Below are 11,498 nucleotides of genomic sequence, written 5' to 3'. Positions count from 1 at the left end.
TGAGGCATCCTAAGATACGTTGAATTAGATTGTATCACTATCCTCACTGTCACTAAGCAGGCTTGCCTTTCGTTCAGTTTTTCTTTTCAAATCCCACATTTGCTATAGGCAAATCTTAGCCATGACCTCCCTGCCAAAACCAAAGCTTATTCTCTTTGACGTGGGCGGAGTATGTGTAAGTTGGCTCCATTTCATGCAGTTATCTACCAAACCAAGCTAGATCTTGTTCTTTAAGCCACCAAACTCACAGCTAGCTTGGCTCATAGGTGCTCTCGCCCTTTCAAGCAATCCTTGAGTATGAGCTCAACCTTGACATTCCGCGCGGCTGGATAAACACCGCTATTTCCAAGTCGGCTCCCAACGGCTACTGGCACCGCCTCGAGCGCGGCGAGATTCCTTTGGACAATGCCTTCTTCCATGGCTTCTCGGCAGATCTGCATAATGCCGCCCACTGGTCTGCCTTCTGCCAACGCCAGAACGCACAAGCCTCTACGGCCCTAACTCTGGCTCCAGATAGCCCACCACCACAGATTGACGCCCAGAAACTGTTCAACGCCATTGTGGAGCACTCCGCCACGCCCGATCCGTGGATGTATCCTGCGCTGCAGGCGTTGCGCACCAGTGGCCAATTCCTGATAGGTGCATTAAGCAACACAGTGAAATTTCCAACAGCTCATGCGCTAAGCAAAAGCAATGTGGGGGCTAATGCGGTACGCAGCTGGTTTGATTTTTTTGTATCGTCTGCACATGTTGGCATGCGCAAACCGGAGCCAGAGATTTACAGGCTTGCTTTAGAACGGGCGAATGAAGTACTAGAGCAAAAGCGAGCGACTGGAAAAGGGGAAGGACTTGCTGCTGGTCCCATAGAGCCTAGCGACATCTTATTCCTGGATGACATTGGTGAGAACCTACGCGCAGCGAGGGCTCAGGGTTTCCGTACCCTAAAGGTTTCGCTGGGAAGAACATACGAGGCAGTGGATGAGCTGGAGCGCATCACAGGCTTGAAACTGGCGGGGTCCCATCCACCACAGCTTCGCGCCCAGGCCAAGATTTGATTGAAGCGACAACTATTTTCTAGATTTAAACTGCATGACATAAAGTATAACATAAAGGACAAAACTGATTTCTCCACTACCAGAACCTACAACTTATGCATAGGCTCTTCCAGCTTGTAGCGCGCCTACTTCCTTATACGAGAAAGCTGCGTGACCTGGAATCCCGGCACCATCACCTTCCTGCACGACTCCCCATACTAATGCCTCGCTGGAAATATCCGAGCGCCCTAGAGTATGACAGCGAGAGCTAATCACCGCACTGCACGTGCCGCCACGCAACACCATGGGATTTCCAGAGAAAGTACTCGCTTTACTCATAGGGAATGGATCTGCACGCCGCATGCCCAGTCCGACAATTAGAAATAGAAGAAGGCCTAAGATGGCAATGAACAACACCATGCCGATACCACTCATGCCAATGCCGGGGGTTTCATGAAGCGTTTGATCTGACGTTAATGGAGACGGAAGATACTTGATCGAGATCATGAAGATGGACTGGCTGACAACGAAGCTAAGGCCAATAAAGATGGTGATTATCGCCCATGACCACTTGAATGGAATAGTAATGTAAAGACTAGACGTCTGGTTCCCACGCAAAACACCAGAGCTCAGGCGTAGGTACTTCGGCCGGTTGCTGCTGGCATACTGACTCATTTCATGCGACACAAAGTAAGTCGATACTAAAGCATCCGTTACCATGTATAGGATAGCCGGGAATAGATGAGGCAAACCGCTCAAGAGCGCAATGCTAGAATCTGAGGAGCCCGCCTTGAATATATGAAACTGGCTGTCCGTAGGCATGGCAAAATTCGACAATGTCTTGAACGGGTCATCTACAATGCCAAGGGTAATGGAAACTGCAGCAAGTATGGCCGGCACGAATAGCGAGAGGACCCATATCACCCAGCGCATCATCGAGGGTGCCATCAGCCAGAGGTGCTCTTGGGGAGCCCACAGCTTTTCTCCGACTTGATGCCAACGACCCTCCTTTACGTCATCCTTGGTTAGCAAGCACGCGCCTGACGTTGTATTGTCGGGGATGTTTAGAAATGAGTTGATGGCATCGTCCAAAGTTGCTAGAGGCAAAAACTTGGCCATTGTCAAGAAAATAGCGCCAAGGAGCAGAGTGATGATAAAGGTCACCAAAACAGAAGCTAGAAGAAGGCTTGTCTTAACCTTGATAGAGCACGTTTTCTCGAGCTGGCTTGGTAGAGCCATGCAATAGTCGACGTTGTAGCCGTTGGTCACAATTTTCGAGTCGGTGATGGTGTCCGCGAAATCTGACAGAAGAGTGCCATTGATAGCGGTCTGAAGTAAAGAACCCTTGGCGGAATCTTCCTGCGTGGTGACAAGTAGTAGGACGCCGAATGACGAGATGATTTTACTGGCAAAGTCACGAGCGCAGTCGGCTGTCGACAGCTTAGTGAATTCGGAGGTTGTCTGCTGTAGTGAAAGAAGGTAATCTAAGGGAAGGCCACCAGCGTTGTTGTTGAATGAGTTTTCTTGGAAAGAAGCGCCAGAGAGATAGCTTTCGGACACTAGAGCCATGCCATATCCAGCGGAAGAGTGGGCAACAAACAGGATAGATTTATAGCTAGTGGGAATGTTAGTATATCGAATTCATGCTGGAACAGGGGAAAGCATCGTCTTACAGGACCTGCGCTGTGAATACGGACAACAGCAAGCTCACAATGATAACCACACGGCCGCTAGAGATATAGCCCAAGTTTCTTACCGAAGGGATGCCAATATCAAGCCACCATTTCTTTTCATGGGCGGCAACAACTTCGGCACGGGTGGGACTACTCAGCACCTGAAATGTGTAGTTTCCAATGGCAAGGATAGCTATTGCCATAGCACTAGTGACCACATGAAGGCCGTAGCCGATATTTTCCACATTCTCACAGGCACCCGTGAATAAAGCATCTCGTTTTGTGAGAGAGTTTGTGCGGGTTATTACCGCGATAAAGACAGCGACAAGGAGCATGAGTATCGTGAAGGTGACGCCCAAGTTCAGTAGCAGGGTGGCACGCCAGCCTGAAGACCAGCCTAGGCACTGGACATCCTTTTCCATTCCGCGGAAGGCAGTATCAGATGCAGTGTCGCTGAAGCCATCGCTATCGTGGGGTGTGAAGAAATCAGCAGATCGAGATTGAAAGCCTCGCGACTGCCTATGGATTCGGATAGCCTGCGGCCCTCGCCTCATCTCACGTTTTATGGCCAAGCTTTCGGGAGTCTCGCCACGCATGTAGTTGACAACATAGTCGGGCACAATGTTTACATCAGAAGCAGCGCTGTTGCTGTGCTGGTGCCGTCTAGAGATCCAAGTGGCTTGGCGGGCCCAGAACCCGCTTCTGATAGTAGTATTATCATTTGACAAGGCTGTAAGAGCAGTGTGGTTACTTGTGGCGGAGTTGCTGTTGCTGTGGAAGTGTGTGCTATCACGGAATGGCCATTGGAAACTGTGGCGCGAGATCCGGTTCATTTTGGGCTGCGAGTTTGGAATTGGCTGCAAAGAGTTGAGACTAAAGCCGATGTGGTTAGCAATAATGGCCAAAGGAGATGGGTTTTGAAGATCCCTCATGATGCTGAGGGAACGGTCTGAGAGGCGTGTGGCGAGGGTTGATGTCCTTTCGTCGAAGCTCATCTTGCAAAGAAGGGAAAAGCAAAAGGAAAAGACGGCAGAACATAAAAACGCGGCCACTTGGAGGGGGGGGGAGGCTCCCATACGAGTCTTTATTTTATGACAACCCAAGACATGCAGCTCGCCATTAGACATATGAGTGAGCGAGCGAGAGAAAGATAGAAGGGCCCAGCTAAATAGTCGGGTGTTACACAGAGACTATCGTAGAGACTGCCCTCTATCTCAAAGCTGTCTCGTCTGTTCCTCTACCCCTGCAGCTGAAACATGGTGCAAGGCCACAGCAGTTGTGTAATGGGCGCAAAGAATATTCCAAGACAGGACTGGGGAGAGTCGGCCAGTCATAGGCAGGAAAGGTTACCAAAGGTTACCAAAGGTTACATACCTCTAGAGCTCGTGTCTTGCTGCAGTTGCCCAGCCGAGCCCGTATGAAAAGATTATACGAGGACGATCCTTGGGGGACGGTATTGGGGTGCTAAGTAGTAGTAGAGGGTTGCTAGGAGAGCGAGAAGAAGGTTGCGTAGCAGATAGATCCATGAAGAGAGAAACCAGAACAAGGTGGAAGATCGCGGAAGAAGAGAAAGTAAATGCGTCGTTGACGGGCGAGAGTGAAAATGAAATGAAGAGACAGAAGAGAAAATGTAGCAACCAGGCTATGAGAAGAGAGAAGAGTATCGTGGAAAGGCAGTGGGTGGTGTATCAGGTGCAGACAAAGTTAACTTCAGTGTCTTTCGATTGCAGAAGACCGGATTTGTCGTCGAGAGGTATAGGGCATAGCGGGAGAAGCCAGTTCAGAGCCAAAGGTTGGTGATTCTTGAATGTTTTCGTTCGGTTTAGTTGCTCATGTTGCACCTGAAAGTTGTCAAAGTAAGTATGGTGAATACAGCCGATAAGAGACGAGATGCGACCCGAGAGAATGCACGCCACAGACGACAGAGAGACGAAGAGAAGAAGGAAAAAAGAGTAGGGAAAAGAGAGACGACACGCAGTGCGTAAGAAGAGAAACCTGATATAAACAAGAACGAAAGGAGAATGGAAAAGAAAAAGAAAGAAAGAAAGAAAGAAAAAGAGCGTGATAGACCAGCCGCAGATCTTGAACAGAAAACACACCAAACAAAAAGAACAGAAACGAAGAAAAGAGAGAAAGAAGAGGAAAGCAGGTGATGCGAATCGAGAAGCACAGAGTCCTCTTCAAGATAAAAGACTGAGCTCGACGTTGCATCAATCATCCTCTGTTCCGCGACCCGATGAGTCTAGGGCGCTATGCAGGAACAGAGAGACTATTTTGCTATTACATGGAGGGGGGCCAAGCAGGGGTGTGAGGTGCCGGCCCCTGTCGCTAGATGTTTGAGGTTCACGGACGTGGCCGGGATGTTGCAGACTTGGACTTGAGCAAGATAGATGAGTATATGGGCGGCCAAGCCAGATAGCCTGGGAGAAAAGAAGAAAAACAAGCAAGATTTACAGCATTTTGTTGTTTGGAGCAAAGGTCAGATGTCATCAGCTAGTAGGCGCGTTGTCGAGATGTGTATCTGTCGCTTATAGGATATGGGTAAGGCAAGCAATAGCGGCAGTTTATCTTCAAGCCAGTGCTGTTGCTGGTAGGGCCGAGCCCGGGCTAGCATGGCATAAGGGAAGAGACAATTGCTATTGCTGCACACACGGGACCCAAGGTAGAAGCGTCTATCCTGACAGCCGCAGTGCAGACGTAGAGGGCTACCCGCGATGTGCGCATCGTGGGTTTTACACTCCAACCATGGTTGATAAGACGAAGCCGCCGCACATGAAGCGATGATAATTACACGTGAAACCAAGGGATCTCCAAAGACCTAACGCGTCAAGGAGAAAGTGCAGAGACATTAACCAGCAACCTTCTCAAACACCATGAGCAAGGGAGGGGCCTGGCACAGATAAAGCACTGGGGGGTCTTTTTTTAACCCCAGTTTTCGTTTAGCCGTAGTAGATGCAGTAGAAGCCGGGCAAAGTTGTGAAAAGACTTTTCTTTTGTTCCTTCTTTAGCCTAAGCGAGGAGGGGGAGACAATGAGGAGAGGAGGACACCCAGGATAGCCAGTAACTAAGATTGAGAATTTAGCAAGTTGGCATTGACGAGCTGATCGCTCACACTGGATACCTGATATACCCACAAGAGGCTTAAGTGGGATAAGAAAGTGATAGTATAGCACAGAGTGGAGAGAAGCATGTAAGAACCTCGTGGCGAGACCGGACGACGGATGACGGACGGATGGGGGTGGAGACGCAGCAAAGGGGAAAGATGGCCAGGACGAGGACGAGCCCTGGATCTTGGAGTAACCAGAGTCTTCATAATCAACCATTGGTCCGGCAGCTGATTCGCTACTGCATGAGATCAAACATTGGAGCTGAAGCAGCTGTGTGCAGGCAGTTGCTTGCTCTAGTGTGCCTTTAGAAATAGAGGCAAGGCTCTGTTTCTTCGGCGCTTCTTGTATAGGCTAGACAGGCTTAGCCCTTTCAACAGCTTCGATAAAGCTTCTGTGCCTCTTTTTAGACTTGCCAGGTTGCTCCCTGACACGTGCTAGCAGCCACAACCAACCAAGCCTTTTTTGAGACAAGCAAGAATCCTGTTCATTCAAAGGAATGCACAAGGTGCGATTTAGACTTATGAAGGTTTGCATTGGTGCATGAACGTGAGCCCCCCTTGCTATGAGGTGAGGGGGAGGAGAGGCTAATAGACAGCGCAGTAAGACACAGATTGCTTGAATTGAATTGTGGGCGAGTGCTACCCACACTTGAAGTTATCGTCAAAATAGGGGCAAGGGCACCCAAGGACCATACAGGAAGCTGATCAGCCGATGGTTGCAATGGCAGGAGGAAAAGAAGGTATTGGCGGCCCCGGCTCCAGGCGTTTTAGGGGACCAGGCGCTAGGGCCGGGCTCCAGTAGTCACTAGAGGCTAGAGGCTAGAGGCTAGAGGCTAGAGGCTAAAGGCTTGGGTGGCCATGGCTGGGGCGCGCTGACCCATGCATAGAAGGGTCTCAACTTGTGCTACCTTGAAGTTGGAGGTTTGACAGGAGAGATACGAACGTACGTATGCGAACTTAAGTCATGTTGATTAATTATATTATAATTACTAAATGCGGAAAAGGGTAACTAGCTAGACAAATGAAATGGGCATGGGCAAAAAGGACATGATGAAAGACAAGGGCAGTCTCTACTAGAAACAAATAGCGAGCCCAAAATTTAAATGTCGCAGAAATCAGGGCAACACTATGGGACTAGGCCTTCAGAATCACATCGGCCGCCTTCTCGCTGGCCATGTAAATCGATGTGGCAATAAAGTAGTTGGGGATATCAGGGAAGACCGATGCATCGACAACTCGCAGACCATTCGTGCCTCTGACACGGAACTCCGAGTCCAGCACGGCCATGGCATCTCCATCGGCGCCAATCTTGGCCGTGCAGCAAGCATGGTGACCCCAGGCCTCGTTGCGGACAAACTCCTCCAGATTGGTGACCTGAGGGCCGGGCCAGACCTCGGTAAAGTTGCCAAAGCCCGGCTCAAGGTTGGAGTACATGGAGCGGATGAAATTTAGGCCCTCAACAACGGCTTGGGCATCGGCACCGCTGTTGCTTCCAGAAAACGAATTAAAGTTGATGGCTGGCATGTCCTGCGGGTTGGTTGAGCGCAGCTTAACGGTCCCGGCATGGTTACGCGAGCGGGTCTTGAGCACGCCCCAGGTCCAGTGCTGGCTATCAGCGGTAGTATTGACACTGTAGCCAGGGTAGTAGCCACGGAAGTTGACGGCACCACCGAAAAGGAATAGGTCGGGCTCTTCGTCGGCAGCAGTCTGCTGGCTCTTGAGAATTACACCTAGCGGCGCTCCGTTGCTGTGGTAGATACCACGATCGGCAGCCGCACTCCCCTGCTTCCATGTGGCCAGGCACGGGTCTCCGTCACGGTTGAAAGTGCAGTTCTGGATGATCTGAAACGGCTCAGATGCCTTCCAGTTCATGGTGGCCTCGTAGCGGTCCTGCATGTTCTCACCCACGCCGGGCAGATCGACTAGAGTGTTGATGCCAAAGCTTGCCAGTTCCTGCTTGGGCCCAATGCCCGAGAGCTTTAGCAGCTGCGGGGTGTTGAAGGTGCCTGCGCTGATAATGACTTCCTTGGAGGCCTTGACGGAGCCAGGCACACCCGCCTGGCCGTTGGAACGTGGGTCGGCGCTGTACAGGCTTCTGCCCGAGATAAAGTCTACTCCCGTGGCTCGTGGCTTGGGCGCTGAAGTGTCAAACTTGATCTTGGTCGCCAATGTGTTAACCAAGATGTCGAGGTGGTACAAGCGGCCGCCACCCTGCTTGGTGGCAGTGGCAGTCTCCATGATAAAGTCGCGCGGTCCACTGCGCACGCCTTCCTTGGTGGCCATGGGCACCTGGAACATGCCGACGGCATGGTCGCGAGTCGCAGAGGCATTATTAATGTCCTGTGCGAGGATCGGGGCAAAGAGCTCGATGGCTGGCGGATACGCCGTCTCAATGCCAAAGGTACGGGCAGCACCAGTCAGAATGTTCATTATGGCCTGGTCTGGGAGGACCATATCCAGATTGGTCAAGCTGGTGCTCAACCAACCGTCGAAGCCATGGCCCTCGGTACCAGCAGGCATGTATGTATTGCGCTCTAGGCGTGCAAAGTAGTTGCGCATCTTGACAGCATCCCACGAGCTGTCGCCCGTAGTCTGGGCAATGCTGTTCCAGTCGCGGCGCATAGGCGTCGTAGTGATCATAGCATTGTGGGACGCGCAGCCACCGAGCGTGCCGGCACGCGGGTATAGAATGCCGGCCCTGGGCGGGTTGGTGCCCAGCTTATCGCTCTCGGCTTTGCTGATCACATACTCATCTTCACCGACCAGGTAGGCCTGCTTAGAATCTAGATCCTGCTGGGCCGGGTCGGTGTAGTGGTCGACAAAGTAACTCCAGCGAGTTTCGGGATCCTCACCAACGTTGATCTGGAGGCCAGGCACCTTGGACAGGTCACTGTCGCCGCGATCATCTCCAGCCTCGATCAAGAGCACCTTTTTGCCAGCACGGGCAAGGCGTGAGGCCAGAGGGCCACCTCCAGGGCCAGAGCCCACGACCACATAGTCATAGGTAGGCAGGAGTTGGTCCTTGGTTACGAAGGGGCTGCAGCGTCTACCGCCTTGACCATTGGGACGGCCCTTGTTGACTGCAGCACCAAGAGCTGAAGCGGCGTAGAAGCCGAACAGGAGAATATTAGAAAGGGAAGAAGACATTATAATAGGTAGTGATTAAAGAAAGATCAAGATAGCAAGATTTGTAGAAATTATGTGTCCTAGTAGGAAAAGAAAGATAGTATCAGATAATGAGAGAGTTAGAAAATTAAGGACTGAGTAAATGAGAGTATCGAGCAAGAAGAGTATGAGAAGGAGAGTGATTGAAATGATGGTGATGATGAAAGCTTCTCTACAAGTCTCTGAAGACGAGAGATATCCTTTACTTCTTATACATCTGCGATAGTCTACATCTCGACACCTTCATGGCCATGTACTTGCCTCTTCGTTCCTGAAGTTCTCTCAATATCTTCCTCTCTTACCACCAGGACTTAGCCCAAAGGCTCTCTTCTCTCGATTCATTGTGGCTGGTGATTTAGGAGCAAAGATTCATTGCAACCCCCTCGACAATATTGGACTAAACAAGGAAGAGCATGTGGCATCTCAAAGATCGAGACTCAAATCCAGTAAGAGACAAGTAAAAAAGTCCAAGACTAGTACGGTTGCAACCTAAGATGCCCTCATCAAGAGGCTCAAGAATGTATCTACTTGGTGGATTGCATGTGGTTCAAGGCTATCAACTTGTTCCTATGTACACAGTGCACGGTATAGAGGGGCAACTAGGGCGTGTTTGGGGATGGGGTGTGGGATATGAGCTGTAAAGGAATTGGACAGTAGATGAAGCGTCTACGAAGGATCTATGGAGGACGAAGGGAGTGATGAGTGGTGGAGGTGTGGCCAATACTCTGCCATCTGCCCTAGCTCCGGCTCCTGAGAGGACGAGAGAACATCCTCATTAGCTGCATGTGGCATATGGATGTCTTAGTCTTAGAACCGGAAAGAGTAGATCAGAGAGGCCAAAAAGACAAAAAGAGATCAAAAGGAGAAAAATAGCCTGGCATAATTAGAGCCTGTCATGCCATTCTTATCTAACAATATCGGTGAAACTTGGCCTGAAAGTCGAATATCTTTCCTCTCCTAGCTATCAACTCACTTGCTGCTCCGGCATAACTTTACATCTTGAATAATGGAAAGGTATTGACATACCCTAGGAATAGCTACTGGCTGCTATCACTCCCCTTCGCCCAGCGTAAACCTGTCTTTCAATTTTTTTCACCTCACGTCCTCTGTCAACGGGTTTATAAAAGCAAGGAATGGGAAGCAAGACCCTATTATTAGCCAATGGTGATCTTGACCCTACGCTCTGCACATCGTCAGTCGCGGGCGAAGTTGGTCACGGCCGTCTTTGTAGGGGATAATGAAGCAAAGCGCGGAACTTAGCAAGAAGCAAGAAGGAAGCAGGTAGACTGGATAGGATGAAATGTGTCACATAGGACAATGGCAAACGCTTGTTGATTCTTCTCACTAAAATTCGCCTATACCAACTTCTACTGCTTTGTCTACCCCTTCATCTTCTCCTGCTTTGGCTGCTTTTTTCCTTAGTGCCCGTTTTTAGTGTCCTTTGCCTTGTCTTGCCTGACGACATTAACGTAGCTCCATTAAACCCTTTTGCAGCCTTTTAGCCTATAATAGCCCTATTTGTTAACATCCACGCTTTCTCAGTATCCTTTGGCCTTATCCAAGGGATGAATGCCGTGCTCGCCCAGCCCAAGACCAAGACCAATGGCACTAGCGAAGGAGCAAAGACAGCATGGCCTAGCAAAGGGCAATCCCTAACGCACCGCTCCCTTGTTCAGCAAATCCAGTCAAGCATTGCATAGCGACCGGGTCGGCTTGTAAAAAATATCAAACAGAGAGAGAAAGAGATTTACGTGCAGGATTCACATGGTAGTTCCTAATTAGGTTAATGACACGCCCCTGGTTAGTTTCTGTATGATTTTGCAAGCAGAGCGCGGCGTTGATCCATACCATTAGCTATATGACACTTGACTACTGGAAAAGTAGCTTACACAAGCATCCCGCGCCATGTCTCTTACGAAGATGCTGTAATACCTAGTAGCAGCAGGAGCTTGTACACTGTTTGCTTGCTTTATCGGACAGCTGAAACAATTTAGTTGTAGCTGCTGATAGTTTTGTAGCAGTACAATAAGCCAAACCAAGCCTTATACCTTGCTCTGCCCTAGAATCAGGGCAAGTCCTTGAAAAGGCGTGTGGAATGACGATGCGGCCTTCGAGCCTACCATACCCTTGGTTAGTCTTCTTAGTGTCTTACCTTCTAAGCTGTCCTGTTTTGATCACCCCCTTTTTCTCATTGTTTCTCTCTTAACCCCTGTCTATGTTTCTGCTTCCTCCATCTTTCTCCTCCACAATGATCGCCAGCTCTCCCTGGCTGTGGAATTCCCACGTAGTCTAACCGCATGTGTCTTCTTGGATCTTTGAGCAGCGTAGTCCACTAAGTAAAAAAAAAGGCTCCCTCTCTTTGGCCCCCCTCCAATAGTCGAATCCATAATTCTGGGAAGAGCCCAGCTAAGAGAAGGACATGTAGTGAAGTGAGGAAACTTGCTTTGTTCTCCTAGAGTATATGAGAAGAAAGGAAGGCAAGGGGGCGAAGGAAGCAAAAACAACGTTACGTGATTATGG

The 11,498-nt window shown here is 50.0% G+C and overlaps 3 protein-coding genes across 3 annotated transcripts; 1 reads left to right on the top strand and 2 right to left on the bottom strand.

Moving 5' to 3' along the window:
• Window positions 1-121: 121 nt before the first annotated feature.
• Window positions 122-1,055, top strand: HOO65_050636 (uncharacterized protein; the record flags this gene model as incomplete). The annotated part of the gene is made up of 2 exons (XM_071003489.1): window positions 122-175; window positions 267-1,055. 2 exons carry the CDS (start codon window positions 122-124, stop codon window positions 1,053-1,055), a joined length of 843 nt encoding a protein of 280 aa, XP_070858695.1.
• Window positions 1,056-1,148: 93 nt separating this feature from the next.
• HOO65_050635 (uncharacterized protein) lies at window positions 1,149-3,702 on the bottom strand (the record flags this gene model as incomplete). Its single annotated transcript, XM_071003198.1, has 2 exons — window positions 1,149-2,649; window positions 2,708-3,702. 2 exons carry the CDS (start codon window positions 3,700-3,702, stop codon window positions 1,149-1,151), a joined length of 2,496 nt encoding a protein of 831 aa, XP_070858694.1.
• Window positions 3,703-6,947: 3,245 nt separating this feature from the next.
• Window positions 6,948-8,960, bottom strand: HOO65_050634 (GMC oxidoreductase; the record flags this gene model as incomplete). The annotated part of the gene is made up of 1 exon (XM_071000977.1): window positions 6,948-8,960. The coding sequence occupies one exon, from the start codon at window positions 8,958-8,960 to the stop codon at window positions 6,948-6,950; it is 2,013 nt and encodes a 670-aa protein (XP_070858693.1).
• Between the last annotated feature and the right edge of the window lie 2,538 nt (window positions 8,961-11,498).

This window comes from Ceratocystis lukuohia, assembly GCF_044167205.1.
Source record: "Ceratocystis lukuohia strain C4212 chromosome Unknown Supercontig5_pilon, whole genome shotgun sequence".
NCBI lineage: Eukaryota > Fungi > Ascomycota > Sordariomycetes > Microascales > Ceratocystidaceae > Ceratocystis > Ceratocystis lukuohia.
This window is presented reverse-complemented; position numbering and strand designations above follow the sequence as displayed.